Source organism: Salvia splendens, chromosome 22 (genome assembly GCF_004379255.2).
Source record: "Salvia splendens isolate huo1 chromosome 22, SspV2, whole genome shotgun sequence".
NCBI classification, from domain to species: Eukaryota; Viridiplantae; Streptophyta; class Magnoliopsida; order Lamiales; family Lamiaceae; genus Salvia; species Salvia splendens.
Genome location: NC_056053.1, coordinates 16,252,295 through 16,269,625, shown reverse-complemented (window position 1 = coordinate 16,269,625; position 17,331 = coordinate 16,252,295). Strand labels below are relative to the sequence as shown.

Here is a 17,331-nt window from a genome sequence, read left to right as displayed (position 1 = left end):
GGTCATTCTATAAGTAGTTTAGGATTTAATTTTTTATACTAGTACATTGATTAAATATCGACCAAATTTAAAGCATAATTAATTTTTATTGGTCATTCAATAAGTAGTTTACGATTAATTTTTTATAGTACAATATTAATTAAATGTCGATTAAATGTACTTTGCCACATCGACATCTAATTAATCACATAGGACGGCACAGTACTAGTACGCAAGAATGATGAACTTTTGCTTGTGAACTTCAAAGTACAAATTTGAAGTCACACATTCTTTTCAAATTAAAATGCCAGCACATTTACTATTAAAAATTAATTATATCTTTTAATGCTCATTCAGAAAAAATTTCAATAGTGTAAGGTTGAGAAATAATACTAGACTTTAGCGCATATTTAGTATATTTGTTTTTCGATATTTCGTGTATTGTTGTTTGTGAGCAATGTGAATATAGTGCTGTATAAATTGTAAATAAATTGATATATATATATATAGAGTCTCATTATTCACAAATCCACTCTTAAAGACCGAACCACCGAGCCATATCAAATTACGGTTTTTAGATCTAGTTTTTTATGGATGAGAGACACAAATTTATCAATTATTTTCACCTTCATCACGAGCCTATTTTAATTCATCCGAAGGTAAATAAGTCATACTAACATGTTACGAAGATTTAACTTCATTCCAGTAGGTTTTTACTTCATTCCAGTAGGATTATTACTTCATTCCAATACGTAAATGCGGTTTCGCCGTCGCGTGCCGTTCTTTCTCTCTACAATATCTATCACCACCGCCACAACGCTGATATGGTGTAATAAACACATGGAATGGTGTAATAAATTATTGGAATGAAGTATGTGTAGAAACATTTGAAGTCCTACTGGAATGAAGTAAAAACCTTATCCAATGAAGTAATAATGTTTCTGAATGAAGTAATAAACGCACTTGAATAAATTGCATTTTTTAATGTAAATAAAGTAAAAACTCAGGTCAATGAATTCAAATGAAACATATGTTGAATCATTTCAAAACCTACTGGAAGAAAGTAAAAACGTGTTGTAGTTTCAAGGTATTACGTACGGAATGAAGTAATAAACCTATAAAATGAAGTAAAATGGGATTGTAATGAAGACCGAAAAAATTACACAGCAGCACATCTTATCAAAAAAACTAGATCTAATGGCCCAGATTTGGTCTCTAGTTCGGTCTTTAAAATTGGTTCGACATTGATCACAACTATATATATATATGATTGTATTCAAATCCTTTTCACCTTATATATCCTTTCTCCTTTTTAATCTCATCCATGGATTTCAATGCATCTAATGGCTTAAATTTTAAACTGAAATTATCAAAAAAATTTAATTTTCAACGCTTGGGGGTGAAATAGGGATTAACCAAATTTGTTAGTTATGGAATTGTCCATGAATTACTCCTTTTAGGCTGTATGCAGTTTCAACAAATGATTTCTTCCCAATTTCTCGTTGATTTCTTTCTCCAGCACGCCGCTTTTAATTTTGATAATTTCAGTTCGAGAAATTGGCAGTTCACGATTATAGATCGTAGATTGTGCACGCCGGTGCTTTGTGAATCAAACGCAGACAATTGTAGATTGTGCACGATTGGCCGATAATCAATGGAAAAAGGTTATTCACCCGCTTCTCGCTCATGTTTAGTGGTTTCGACGATTTCATTTTGTAATTGAATATCAGTCGTAATACATAATCAGTGTAGAGCTTCGAGATCTTTTTTCATGTTGGTGTGCGTCTGTTCTCAGTCGCATTACATAATCTGTGTAGATCAGCAAAATAATGCATTAAACATAGGCATATAATGCACAGATTATACAAGGTAATTTACAAACAAATAATGAAGAGATTAAACCAAGTAATGCACATCAACATATTCCATGTACTCTTCAACAATAAAAACCACCAGTTACATGATGCATACACCAGGATATGCTTATGCATATAAATATTCATATAATGTGCGGAACCATTACAATAATGAACACACGAATATTGCATTAATGTTTACAACAATGACCACCAAAATACAAATAATTACTACATAAGTTAAAATAATGCACACATTTATGTTCTAAGTCTAAATAACGTTGTCCAAATACACGAGCTGCAGTAATTCATCTGGGATTGCACATTCGTAGTGCGTAGGTTTTTTTTTACTAATTTACATAATGTACATATTATATAGTATAATGCGCAGTTTAGTTTCTGTAATGCATTATTTGTGATATGTAATGAACATTTATACTGACCCGTTTAATTTAAGTTGTTCCGTGTTTCGATGTTTGGTTCACGTTTCTTATTTTCCCTAAGGGTTTAACAAGCCTAGGGGCTAGGGTGTAGTATGTTCTAAGTCAAACAAACGTTGTCCAAATACACAAGCTACAGTAATTCGCCTGGGGTTGCACATGCATAGCGAGTAGGCATTTTTTAAAACAGATATACATAATGTACATATTGTGTAGTATAATGCGTAGTTTTAGTTTCTGTAATGCATTATTTGTGATATGTAATGAACATTTATCCTGCTCTGTTTAATTTAAGTTGTGCCGTGTTTCGATATTTGGTTCACGTTTCTTGTTTTCCCTAAGGGTTTAACAAGCCTAGGGGCTAGGGTGTAGTATGTTCTAAGTCTAACAAACGTTGTCCAAATACACGAGCTACAGTAATTCGTCTGGGGTTGCACATGCATAGCAAGTAGGCATTTTTTAAAACAGATATACATAATGTACATATTGTGTAGTATAATGCGTAGTTTTAGTTTCTGTAATGCATTATTTGTGATATGTAATGAACATTTATCCTGCCCCGTTTAATTTAAGTTGTGCCGTGTTTCGATGTTTGGCGCACATTTCCTGTTTTCCCTAAGGGTTTAACAAGCCCAGGGGCTAGGGTAGTAGTTTAAACCGATACAAATAATGCACCAAATATTAATAGATAATGGATGGTATTGACTATAAAATGAACGATATGTGAACTGCAATGTAAAGGTTTTCTGAGCCGGTTTGTTTGTTTGTGTTATACAATTTCATGAATATGTCAGGATTGGAACGGTTTGATTTTTTGGGTTTAGTTTCAATCATTCCCCAAGGGTTTAGAAATCCTTGAGGCTAGGGTGTAGTATGGTTTAAACATGTTTGCCAGATTGTGATTATGTGGGGTTTAGGGTTCATTCATTCCCCTCGGGTTGCCCAATTCTGGGGGCTAGGGGTGTAGTATAGTTTGAGAAACACAACCTCTGCGAAGGACCGCGACTATGAGTCATTCCTTTAGGGTTTAGCTATCCTAGGGTATAGTGTGTATTATGTATTATGTAACAAAACAATAGCCAAATACCTAATTCACGTAATGTACACATTTGGCATTGTAATGGTTATTTTATGCCTCTGTAATGAACGTTTTATATCTTATAATGTCTTAGTATCCAAAACATTTTTTTATTTGTGTTTGTATACAGTTATGGTTGTGCCTGAATCATACAAGATATCAATATAGGTAACAAATAATGATGAATCATACAAGATATCAATATAGGTAACAAATTAACATTCCAAATAATGAAATCGCTAAAGCAAATAATGCAATTATAACCTAACCATGATGAATCATACAAGATATACTCTTAACCAACAAACTAATTTCATTAATGACAAATACACATCAGTATCCACTATACACAATGCTTATCTTTTAACAAACAATGCACACCCACACATATTACCTGTACTTTTAAAAGGTTCAGTTCATGATATTTTGATCTATAAGAGTAATGAAACACTAATATAGCATATATGCTGACACTAATGACCACTGACATACAAACAAATGAAACATCAGATAAATTAATGCACAGAATCAAGAAAATAATGTACAAAAAGGACTAAATCATGTAGGATCAAATTGACAAATATGAGACGCAGAAAAACAGAGCAGCGTGCAAACAGAAACTCACCCCCTTCTTGTGTTTGTTGCGATTTCGTAGGTCTACCTCTTTTAGTCATGATGAAATCTGCGCGCAACAGTAAACAATCACAAAATTACAGAATTTAACAACAAATAATCGCGGATTTGATGGTAATCTATTGAATCTTGGTGTGGTTGTTTTATTTCGGTCGGTTATTTGGAAAACGATTGTTGAAAATCGAACAATATACGACGAAACCCTACCTGTTGTTGTAGTCCAGCGAAATCTAGTTCAAACCGTGAGGGGATTATGGAAAGCAAGGCACCCAGCGGTGAATCTCCGAGAAAACGCCGCGCTTTTGAACAGCGGCGGCTAGGGTTTTTGGCACTGGAAGGAATTTGTGGCGTCGTTCGTGAGAGAGAATCTGGAGCGAGATTTTTGAGTAAATGCGATTGATGATGAAGGATGTATTTAGTCGATGGCAAGTAGTGGAGTAGCCCGCTTAAATTTTGGTCAATAGGTTTTCAACGTTTTTGAGTACACAAAATGACTAAATCACCCTCATGATGCATCAAACTGGGTAAATAATGAAACGCGGGATGTTAAATTAGATTATAATCTAGAACGTCCATCCTCCTAATCCAACTACCGAGATTGCGTAGAAACTTAAATCTAAGGGGAAAATAGGAGTTTAACACTACCCTATATATATATATATATATAGGGAGATGATCAAAATAAGTATGTGTTTAAATCCAGAAATGCAGACCAAATCTTGGCCCTAGGATTAGATGATCTAATGGTCAATAATTAACCAAAAACACGGAAGGTCATAATTAAGCAATTTTATGTCATATTATAATATTTGGGTTTAATGTCATGCTAAGATCGTTTTAGGTCATGCTTTGTTAGCATGACCTAAAAATTACCTAATTATGACCTAAAAGTGACCTAATTATGATATTGTTCTGCGTTTCTATATTTAAATCTAGTTTTGCATAGATCAAAACCCTATATATATATATATATATATATATATATATATATATATATATATATATATATATATATATAATAAGTTGGGGTGAACTTTCCATAAATGGAAATTAGATAAATTTATGGGACAGACGACAAAGAAAAGTGTCTGGTAGTGAGTATTTAAATTAGTAAAAGTGGAGTAGTATTATAAAGGAGTACAAAATTGATAAAAATATGAGAAAGATGGAAACAAAAAGTAGAGTTTTATTGGTGATAATAGACTCCACCAGTGGTGAATCCAGATGTGGTTAGGCGGGTTCGACCGACCCCACCGCCGGCCAACGGAACTCCATTAGTTCCGTGATACGAGTATTTCGATTAGTATTAATTAGTTTAGATATATTAGGGATTTGCATATCTTTTCTTATATTTGTTTCTTGTTCCATAAGCTAGTATTCTAGTATTATAAATATGGATAGGTTGTTATCATTTTATTCATTCAACCCATTAATGAAATCAGTATTTCGCCCAACTTGGCTTGAATCACAAAATTCCATTTCTCTATCGCTGCCGACGAGATCATTCTCGCGCTCAGCAACCCCCTTCGCCGGAAGAATCGCCGACCCAAGGTTCTTGGGCGCTCGACAACTCCGGTGTGTGTTTCTCGTGTGTATGGAATTCTGACGTTAAGGAGGACGATCCTTAACAACTGGTGCTTTCATTGAGAGCTGACCCTCCCACCATCTCGAACCGAAGCTACACCGCTGCCCGACGGAAAACATTCCGCGCACAGCAACTGCTTTGGTTGTCGAGTCCCGCCTGTCCGCCGAGCTCTAGCCGCAGGACAACACTACTTCTGCAATGCCGACGGGAAGGATTCACGCGTGCCGCGTCGAAGTCAGACGATCATCATCCACCACAGCCACACCTCAGTCCGTCAACATGTCATACGACTACACCGGCTATCGTCATCGTCATCGTCATCGTCAATACGACTTCCCTCAGGCCACACAGCCATTCTGTCCCTACCAGTCGGCCCAACCTCGCCGTGTAACCAGTTGGGACCCTCCGAGCAGTCGGGTGGAAGTACTCCGTCCGCCGTCGTGGTCTGATCCAGAATCACCCTACGTCTCACACCACTTGGATCCACCTGATCGTCGCCCACGACCGAGATACCAGCCCATCGGGTACCGCGATCGCGCGCAAGACGCCTGGCCCCGACACCGCGGTGGCTACGTCGAGAGGGGTGGCCACCTATCTGATCGCGGAGATCATCAGACCCAATTAGGGTTTGATCACTACCCGCCAACCGCAACGCAGCGGCACCGCCCAACGTGCTGGGACCCACCGGCTGAACAGCAGGACCGCAGCTACCCGACCGTTGACCGGCCCTGGAGACGTGCTGGGACCGACCTCGCGCTCGGGAGGAGGTGAGAGCGCGAGTCCAGCCCGCCTCCCACCAGCCCCGCTACTCCACCGAAAAGCCAACGCGGGACCTGTACAGTCAGCCCGCGCGTGTGACCAGTCAAACTCCAGAGCAGCCACGTCTGCCGCTAATACGGGTCTCCCAAGCGGAGAAGTCAGAACGGTCCAGGTTGAGTCTCTGCTGGCACTGTCCTGAGAAATGGGTGAGGGGACATGTGTGTAAACAACGCATTCTATGTTATGCGGATGATGGGAAGGAGTTTGAGGAGAACATTCAAGCTGAGGATTTAGCCGAAGAGAAAACGGATAATACTCCCACGATATTATTCGGTGATGATGTTCCCAATGACGTTACCGATGTTCACAATGATGGCGCTCCTCTTGATGTTCCAAACAACGAGTCCCCTAGAGAGTTCGTCAAGAACAAAGGGATTGTCAAGAACGACAATGAGTCACCGCAAGTGCTCGTTGGGGTATATGATGAGAAGATTGGTGAAAAGGAGGAGACATTGCTAGAAGATAAAGAGGAGGATGGTTCTATTGGTGAAGTGGAGAAGATAATCGCATCGTTCAATGTTGCTCAAATGTCATCGACGGATGTTACGAATTGTTGGTTTAAGAGATGAAGTGTTTGCACTGGTGTAAGGATAACTGCATATTTCTACGTGGATTTCTTTGATGGCAATGTCCCAAGTATTGTTCATCGTTCGACATCACTCGACGTCGATACACGATTCATCTCTCTGTGCAATGACACGCCATATTTGAGCATTCTTGGAGGTGATAAAGAGAGACATTCAGCTGTTCGATATGTGTTTGATCCAGGAGGAGAAGTCTAGCTAAAGCTTTTGCTTTCAACTCTCGTCCTTGGTTCGTGGTTCCCACCTTGAGGACAAGGTGGATTTTAACCGTGGGGGAGTTGATACGAGTATTTCGATTAGTATTAATTAGTTTAGATATATTAGGGATTTGCATATCTTTTCTTATATTTGTTTCTTGTTCCATAAGCTATTATTCTAGTATTATAAATAGGGATAGGTTGTTATCATTTTATTTATTCAACCCATTAATGAAATCAGTATTTCGCCCCACTTGGCTTGAATCACAAAATTCTATTTCTCTATCGCTGCCGACGAGATCATTCTCGCGCTCAGCAACCCCCTTCACCGGAAGAATCACCGACCCAAGGTTCTTGGGCGCTCGACAACTCCGGCGTGTGTTTCTCGTGTGTATGGAATTCTGACATTAAGGAGGACATCCTTAACATTCCGCCCTTTGAAATTACGTCGACCCCATGGTGTGCCGGAGCAGGAAAGAGAGCAGTCACGGTTCTTGGTGGTCGTGTGTATGAGACGAGAAATTCCTAGAGAGAGGGAGTTGTTTGAAACTTTGAAATATTTGAGGGGAAGAATTTGAAAAAATTGAAATGCAGAGAATGAAAATGGAGTTACAAGGGGGAAAGAAGAAGACGGAAAGAAAAAAAGACTTATTGTGGGAATTAATATAATAGTTTTAATAATTACATAAAAATTAAAAATGATAATTGCGTATTAAATTACTGGAAGTTAATATAATAGTTTTAATTTTCAATTTTGATAATTCACTTAAGTTAACGTTTCACCGTGTGATCACTAATAAATGAATAATTGTAATTAAAGTAATTAATTAACTGGGTACTAATAATAAATTAATACCTCTAAAATTTAATCAGTATTTTTTCAAAAATAATGGATTGGTAATTATATATGGATATCTATTTTATTTTAATAAAAAAATAAAAATAGATAATTTCATAATATTAAAAAGTTGTGTTTTATAATTTCATAATTTTTTAATTAATTATGATATAATCATAGTATTTTTATCTAGTTTTAATTAAATGTCAAATGGAGTATCAATTTTCAATGACGATATATGTCCATTTTATTACTTTTTGTCTAAAAGATTTATTATAGAATTATGAACTTTAACAATTTAATTTTTTGTAAATGAATTAAAATAAGGGGATACATATTGTGTAAGGCTTGTTGTGATTTCTAAGCTACTTATTTCGACAACGTATTCAAGCATGAAATGTAGTTTATGATGACGATGATATTTACGACACATTATTTGATTACTTTAGTAGGATTTATGAGGACAACAGCAAAGGAGGAAGCAACGAAAAGTTTTAAGCCATGAAAGTGGGAAAATAATAAATATTTTTCACTCTGTCCGACCTCACGAATTTCGAGTTATGGACTCCACTCATTAAGAAGAAAAAAATTATCAAAAATAAAAATAAACTATTTTCATGGATGGACCAAAATGAGGTACATTTGTCCCAAACATCATAGCTCTAATCGTTTCCTACAAGTAGTCTCTATTTGTTTATTTTTCTGGGTCGACCCAAAAAAAATTGAACCCATTCATCAACTGGACTCTTCATTGTTCTTGATTTATGTAATATAGAAGAGCATTTACATGATCGTTGGCAACATGCGTAGATCTTCAAATATGCACGCAGTGATGGCACAAAAAAAATGGTCCTAATAAATTCAAAAGGGGAAGAATTTATCACAGTATACATAACAAGCTTGACCAGTTAAATTGTCTGAACAACTAAGGAAGCTGGGTAAGCAATTAACAATGCTATAGCTAACGTTAATTAATTACAGCTGCCTTGATCCATAACAGGAACACTCGTACATTATTACAACACAACTACAGAAAAAGGTATTTTGTTAGTGTGTACACTACGTTGCCTTGACACCTTTACTGGAAGGAGCTTTTTCGTCCTTCTCCACATTTCCTTCATCCTCTTCTTCACCTTCAGCATCGGCATCGGCATCGGCTAGCTTTGTCAGCTCTTCCTGAATCATCAGCTTTACTGTCGACTTCCTCGCTGCCAGATCAGTGCTGTACTCCTTCGCTGAAATGGCCAAAATCTTGTTAAGGATCCTACTATCAACAAGCACTTGACAAACCAAGACAGAATTAAGATAACTGGGAGAGCCTTACCAAGCAACTTCAAAATGTCGGTGAATGTAGCCTGCGAAAGAGAGTATATCAGGTGTGTCAAAGAAGAGAGAAAAATAGACTGCATTAAACATGTCGACCCATTATTTCCGCTAAAGTGACCTATGCATGCCGAGTTACTCCTACACCAATCCAGCAATATTCAAGATAGGAATAGAATACGAGATTACAACTTTATCCAAGAGACAACGGAATAGACTACAGGTTTGTAGGACATGCACCCCTTATTAGGTTGGACCTCGATGCAGATCATGTGTGGATATATCATATGTATTCCTTCTCCGAACTCTTTCCTTTTAACCAAAGGTGGAGATAAAATTTTAGAACTCACCGTATTGAAATCGACCTTCTTGAGGATCTTACAGATTGAGTTTCTGAGATCATCATCACTTGGGTCTAGAGTCTCTTCCTTGGGCTTCTGTTTCACTTTCAGAACTTTCTTCCCTGTGTTTGAACAAACCAAAATGAACTTCAGAAAACTGACCCGTTACAAGGGCTCTCAACCTGTGCAACACACCAGCACACAACAGAGGGAAGGGGAATAGATGGTGACTTACCAGGGCTGTCATTTGATGGTGACTTCTTTGGGATTGATGACTTCTTCACTGCTTCATCCTTCTTTTTAACTGAAGATTTCTTTGCACTCGAGTCGTTCTTGATTTTAGAGCTGTCTGGTGATTTTGCTGGTAATTTCTTGGGAGGGGGACTGGTCTTTTTAGAGATTGTCACTTTCTTTGTCTTGGTTTTATCAGAAGAGCCCTTCTTTATAGAAGACTTTGCCGAACCTGCCTTCTTCTTTCCTTTGTCCTCATCTGACTCCACTTCAGATTCACTTCCTTTCCCCTCACTTGGAGCTTGATCAGACATCTCTTCTGATCTGTCCTGAGCACCATTTGTATCTTCCCCTTTATCTTCATCAGATTCATCTTCTGATTCGGGAGAAGTGCTTTTTACCTCCCCATGCTTTTTAGAATCACTCTCAACTCTCTTTCGACTCTGAAAATTATATTCACCAAAACTGGTAAGAAGATGGATTTATTGAGTATGATGTACTAGCATGGCTCCACATATCATGTTCAACACCATTTTTAACTTGGTTATCTTCTTCAGCCCAATTTAACAGCCAAGTTCCACATATAACTGAAAATTGGTCTTGGCAATTTGAAAATTGAATATCATTTCTCTTCATATTTTATATCATGATTCATTGACCTTGCCAATTTGAAATATGCAAATAAATAGGAATAAAGACTTAAACTTAAACGTCTAGCACAAGGTAATCTACATCATCTGGTAAATAATAACGTAGCAGCCACATTATCTGCTCTTCATTCAACTCCATTCCTTCTGTGACAGAAGTGAGTTGTATTACTATTAAAAGACCCAGGAAATTCCTCATTCAAGAGTGAAATACATTTTTGGATTGTTTATTTGTATAACTACGAACTAGGACCACAAACTGCAAGCAATTACATGATCTTCACTGAAGTGTTAAATAACATTTTTGTATTATTTATGTGTATAACTACTAACTAGGACCACAAACTGCAAGCAACTACATGCTCTACCACAATTTTAAGCCAATCAATAAAACATTTATCAAGCAAAGCATCAGCATATGAATGAGAAAAAATGAGTGCTCAATGTACAACACAAAGGCCAGAACCTAGTTGAATTATGATCAGATGTAAGTTTTGAGAAGCTTCAGCTAATTAAAAAATCAATAGGTAGATTAATTCCATCCAGTTATTTCCAGTTTATGTCCGTGTTCTTTCAATCTTAGAGTTTGTTTCGGGTTTATGTTCTTGTTCGTCAGTCTCAGCCTTTACTCCTATCTCACACACACAAGACTGCATAGTTGCAGCGGTACCTTCAAGTAAACAATTCAACCTTTGACCAGAAAATTACAAAGAGCAAAACAAAAGTACCTTTACTGAACCTTTAGTTGGTGTAGCACTTCCTGGTGCTGGTTTGCTACTCCTCTTTCTCTTTGTTCCCTTAATTGTAAAATGCATGAAAAAGATTTCAATATTTAGGCCAGATTGGGGAAGAAACTAACATGGTCACAGTATATTTATGAAAGTTAATAAAGTGACAAACCTGCTCTTTTTCAGCAAGCAAATCAGAGGTTGTAGCATGAGGTTCCATAAAGAATTCCATCAGCTTTACAATGATATCTTCCTGAGAAAATGTAATTAAAGTTAATTTGGAAAGATATAGCATGGTAGCAAAGTTCTATCTCAATTCTCGAGCCATATTGTAAACATGAAGTAACAATCACCAACTTCAGTAATTGTAAGTTTTACACAGGTTTCAGTTTTGAGAGTAAAGCTATGAACTTTCTGCAATTAACGAATACAATGATAACCCACCACCAGATCTGTGTTGTAATTGCAAATTTACAATGAACTGAAAGTCCGTAACATTATTGCAAAAACCAAAAGGTCATGCCAAAAATACAAAGAAACTGAAGCTGGTGGAATTATTCATAAATCATAACATAAACTGAACACATGTATCTAAGAATGAATATATTTGGAACAAGATGCTTTACAAGTTAAAGTCAACCATCCCTGTTAAGAATGTTGATATTAGCATTTAGAACGCAACATGCAAGCAAAGACATATATGTTATCAAAGACAAAGTGATGTATGAGCGGACCTTCTTTGCACTAGTCTTTGAAATTGGAATATCGAGGACATCACAGAACTCTATTAATTTCTCCTTGACAGACTTGTCAAGTTTTTCTTTGACTTTGTTCATTTGCTTTTCCTACAAAGTTTTCATTTCAAAATCTAAAAGTTAAATCATTAGGAAGGGGAAACAAAAGAGAATCTGCAATTCAACAGTAAGTCAAGAGTTTCTCTTACCTCATTATCATGCCAAACAAATCCAGAAAATCTCGAAATGTTGTGTTTCACTTGAGCAGCCTGGCCAAATCAATGTATTATGTATGTAGTAAGCATTAAAAAAAAAGACAAATATTTCCCATGCCAGGAATAAGAGCTTGAAGTACAGAAAAGTGTGGGTGATGAAAAACCCTAGTACACCTTTATTATCTCTTGTGCTTGAAACGTGATTTATTCCAACAATAAATTGGAAATAGACAGAACACAAAATATTCATGGTGGTGATGCAGAAGTGCTAAATTATCACAAATAGCATGCTACTATGAATCTTCTAGATATACTTTGAAATCTATGAAACAAGAATTCTACATTCTAATGGAATTCATGACCTGGATAAAGCTAAGAAGATTTCTTAATGTAGTTCACGTGCAGATGAGATAAGCACTGGTGAGTTAACTAATACAAAGAGTATCTGGAATTAAACAGATAAGATGCCTTACCTTTCCTCTCCTTCCAAAGAGTATAGTGTGCAGCATTTTAAAAGTCTCTTCAGTCTTCTTTCTTGACAATTTATACGCCACTGAATGAAAATCAAGGTCAAGAATATTAACAATTCGTTCATGAAGCTAGAATGGTAGACCTTCTATGTCATATGACTCATCCTATAAAATATAAAACAGGAATTTTAAGATATGTAATACACACAAGCTTTGAGGCAGCATAAATTAAAGTACATAAATAAAATAAAATAAAATAAAATAAAATAAAATAAATTGAGCAGCAATATTGCTTAGACTTCAAAATTTTTGGAGCAGAAAAAGAAACAAAATCACCAAAACTTGTACACTCAAAACAGAAAAACACATTCATATGAGATCAAACATGGTATTTTCTTAACATTTTGATCACTTTGTAACTCAGATGATTAAGCACGCATTATTCAGTGGTTCATTAAAAACTCAATGAAGGAAAGTAACAAGAAGTGGCCAGAATTAAAAATATATTTTGAGCACAACTTTCAACCATAATCCTTTGAGTAACATGCATACAATTGGCAATTTGGCATAACATTTTAAAAGTATGTGTTGAGGAGGCAAAGAAGTTAGTCAAACATTGTACCATTTGGAATATCTTTCAGCGCAGTTCCACGACCCTGAAAAAATGGCACACCAAGTAAATACTTAAATAGCAACTAAACCAGAAAATAAGAAAGTTGAAAACAAGCTAATATCTTAAAGACTGCACCTTTTCTATACGAAAATCCTTGGAAGCATCCTTCTCAATAGTAGCCACCAACCTTTCCACAGATTTCCTTTCACGTACAGGACGCTCAAGAGAAAAGGCCGAGGGTGTCTTGGGCTCAATTTCCTTTTTCTCTACAGAGGTTTTAGGTTCTTTTGTCTTTTTCGGAGTTGGGGTTATTTGCTCCTTGTCCACCTTTTCAGTCTCCTTCTTCACCTCTGCAGGTTCCTTTTTTGTAGTCTTGTCACTTCTCCGACCACCAGTCTTTGATCTAGGGCGCTTTTTCGAGCCTTTCCCTTCCTTCAGCTCCTCCGGCTTATCTCCCACGTCTTTAGATCCGTCATCTTCCTTAACCTTCTCCTCCGTCGCCTTTTCAGTATCCTCCTCAGCCTCTTCCTCCATTTTTCCATCCTTCACTTCTTCCTTTTCTCCATCTTTCAAAGCTTCTCCCTTTTCTTCATCAGCTTCAGCCTCTTCTTGCTTCTCAGTTTCTTCAGCTCCTCCTTCTTTAGTCACCGTTTCCCCCTCTCCCTTCTCCCCATTGGCCTCTTCTTTATCGACATCCATTTGCTGAGCCTCAGTTTTCTCTTCATCCGGTTTATCCTCTTCCATTTCTGCCACTGTATCAGGCTGCTCTCCTTTGTTATCTTCTACAGCCTCAGCCTTTCCCTCCGCATTGGCCTTTCCAAGAACCTCCACCTTCCCATTACCCACAGGCTCGACCTTTTCCGACACCACACCTTCCTCACCCATCACAGCCGGAGTCGAATTCCTTAACTTTCCAAAACCTTATTATCTGCTAAACCAATCTACAGCACCCAATCCAAATAAGACAATTTTAAAGGCTCTCCGAGAGATCTAACGAATCAAAACGCACAAGTAAAAGAACAATTAGGAAGGAAAGCAGCAAAATCGCAAGACATAATCCATAATTCACATACAAGAAGAAGAAACCCTAACCTGGGAAGGCATCAAATTCAACTCGATAAAGAGTAGCAAAACATACCAACAGCTCAACTCAAATTAAGTTCCGCGACTCATGAATTACAAGACAAAACGGCGAAAGCAAAAGCATAACTTACAGAAATTGAGAAGCTCAACTTGAAAAAAAGTCTTACCGTTGCAGCTCTGCTCACTCACCAACCCAACTGATATTTTTAGAATTTTCTTTTGTCCGTCTGATTTCGTTTTACATACATTTTCGGGCAAAGAATTTTAACTGCGGACTTCAAATCCGGATTTTAAACCCAGTTTAAAGCCACGTCGGATGTGACACTGAGCGGGATTCTGAAAATAATGGAATGGACGGACGAGATGGGATTTGACGGACGGCTGAGATTACATATTCTCTCTATATGATAATATTGCTGGATCGTTTGACTTAACTTATATAGGCAGCATCAATTTCAAAGTCTTTTCATTTACATTTTCATTTTCATTTTCATTTTCATTTTCATTTTCATTTTCATTTTGATAAAGGTCGATCATAATTAATGCATGAAATTCAGACAAGTATTCCACTGTTCATCGGTGTATTAAACCGAAACAGGATCAGCTACATTAACGACCCGTTTAATAAGAAATGTGAGATAATGAAAAGATATCTAAAACAAGCTAAGAAATACGAGTTTCATGTCAAGATATGTCGATATAAGATTTGTTTCGTTATTGTTAATAGTGGCTTAACTTGGCAAATTGGTGGCATACATAAACATGGTTAAAATAATAATTTTGGCAAGATGAGATGCCCCTTGTCTTATGTTGGTCTTTAAGTCAAGTTTAAATATAATATCAAGCAATTAGAAATTTACAAATATAATTCTCTGTCTTGATAGTACTATCTTATCAAACACGTCCTAAAAAGTAATGTTGTACTATTTCCTCCACCCCAAGAAAAAAACTCCTCACTTAGGGGCACAAGATTTTATGTAATCCAATTTTATGCGTTGAGTGGAAAAAATAAAGTAAGAGAAAAAAAATAGAGATGAAGGTGTTTTTATTTATGGTAATAAGTCATATTAGTATGGACAAACTAAAAAAGAAAGTGGATCGTCTTCGATGGGAAGGGGGAGTAGTATCGTGCCTACTTTCATGTAAATTGTAGTGTACTCAGTTTATTTCTATGATCTATCTATATTGATTCAGGTGTATTTTCAGTTCTTTTATTTATGTAGAGTTGTTTTTTTAAATAATTAATAAAATAAAATTACAATATTTTAATTTCTAATTTATTTAATAATTGTGTACTACTTATTTTTTCTATTAGCTTAAATTACATATTACCGTCTTGTTAGAGAAAAATAAATCTATTATATATCGTGTATCCAACTTATAAAAGGCGTGTAAATCATCTCTCTAATTATCCACCAAGAACATAAATTTCATACTAATAATATTTAATATTTCACCAGAGTATGGAAAGACAGAGAAAACTTTCATCATAGTCTATACTAATTCTCAACCAAAAATGTAAGATACAAACACAAAAAAATGTCTGAGAGTTTTGTCAACTAACCTAACAGATTGAGAATTAGCAAAAATGTCACTATTGTTGGGGTTACGGCAACGGAACACACGGAAAACAAACAGGTCCTTACGGATCTATTTAGGTGATTATGCATTCGATTCCATTCATGCAAATATTCTAGATCTATAGATAAACCACATCAAAAACACACAAACATGCTTATTGATGTAGATTCGATTATTACCTCTCGATCCATTGAAGGATTGACGTTGCTTGCAGCACCTCCCGATAATCCTTGATTCATCGACCACGAATCTTCCGTTATATTCGCATGTCCTTGATTATTCATCCGTGTGGGCGGATCTCGAAGAATCAATAATAGTGACATGAGATCTAGGAAGTCCAACACAAAACACGAGATTGAAAGCAATTTTGGAAAGTATCGTTGTGATATTCGAAAGCTTGGCGAATCCATAGCTAGTATACGACACTGAAAGAAAAGGCGAATACAATCACATAACGAGACCTTAGTTTAGAGAAATATTATTGTGGATCAACATTGACTGGTGTCAAAGTCGATTAGTTGATTGTTGCAACAAAAGAGTCGCCAGTTCCGACAACACATAGGCACCAAACGACTTTTCAAATTCATAGTCAGTCAGCTTGAACAACTGTTATGACATTATTTGACGGGACATTCTCAAGGAGACACATCTCCAGTGGCGGATGCGGATTTTTATACTAGATGATCCAAATCACTGTCAACGATAATTGCATATTTTTAATGTCAACGATAGAAGCAACCCGACATATTACGAAGCCGCGAGAGAGATGGATGAGAGAGTGAGCACCATAAATTAAATACACATACGGCGAAATTTTGACATTGAAATAGTTAAAGTAAACAATTTTTAAAATTAATTATTATTAATTTATGATCATATAATAATAACATTTACACAAATAATGAAAAATAAACATTATAGTCTAAGAAAATAAAAAATACTACTAATAATTAGTAATTAATTAATTATTAGTTAATGAACTATGAGAAAATAAAAAATAATAATAAATTAAATTAGTTATGAGAACTAGGGAAATTATAAATTTTAAAAAGGTAAAAATTTACAAAGGAAGCAGTTGGAGAATTAGAAATAAAGAATTCAAATATGCCAGCAAGAAGAATCAAACCTATGATCATGTGGTTACATGCCAACCTTGCCAGCCAACTGAGCCAACAAAATACTTGGTTGGTGATGCATAACTATACCTAATATAGTAAACAGCCAAATGAGTGGGGTTCCAAGGAACCCCCATGACTCCACTGCACATCTCTCCTCAGTCTAAGCTACATATGAATGGGTGAAAGGGGAGGCGGCTCGACACAAGATCATGCCACCAGCTTCCACTTCCCCAAGTGT

The 17,331-nt window shown here is 36.4% G+C and overlaps 1 protein-coding gene across 3 annotated transcripts; it reads right to left on the bottom strand.

Annotated features, from left to right (window-relative positions):
* Nucleotides 1–8,842: 8,842 nt before the first annotated feature.
* Nucleotides 8,843–14,668, bottom strand: LOC121787309 (uncharacterized protein DDB_G0286299-like). Of its 3 annotated transcripts, none has more exons than XM_042185999.1 (12): nt 14,562–14,668; nt 13,447–14,252; nt 13,321–13,354; nt 12,702–12,781; nt 12,223–12,282; nt 12,014–12,124; nt 11,452–11,532; nt 11,280–11,348; nt 9,909–10,347; nt 9,683–9,795; nt 9,334–9,364; nt 8,843–9,244 (listed from the first exon to the last, which is right to left on the bottom strand). In XM_042185999.1, the coding sequence occupies exons 2-12, from the start codon at nt 14,194–14,196 to the stop codon at nt 9,069–9,071; spliced, it is 1,944 nt and encodes a 647-aa protein (XP_042041933.1). In that variant the 5' UTR covers nt 14,197–14,252; nt 14,562–14,668; the 3' UTR covers nt 8,843–9,068. The 3 variants fall into 3 exon arrangements, with proteins under 3 accessions (XP_042041933.1, XP_042041934.1, XP_042041935.1); XM_042186000.1 differs by having other exon boundaries at nt 13,447–14,301; nt 14,562–14,639; XM_042186001.1 differs by lacking the exon at nt 14,562–14,668 and adding an exon at nt 14,404–14,552 and having other exon boundaries at nt 13,447–14,301.
* Between the last annotated feature and the right edge of the window lie 2,663 nt (nt 14,669–17,331).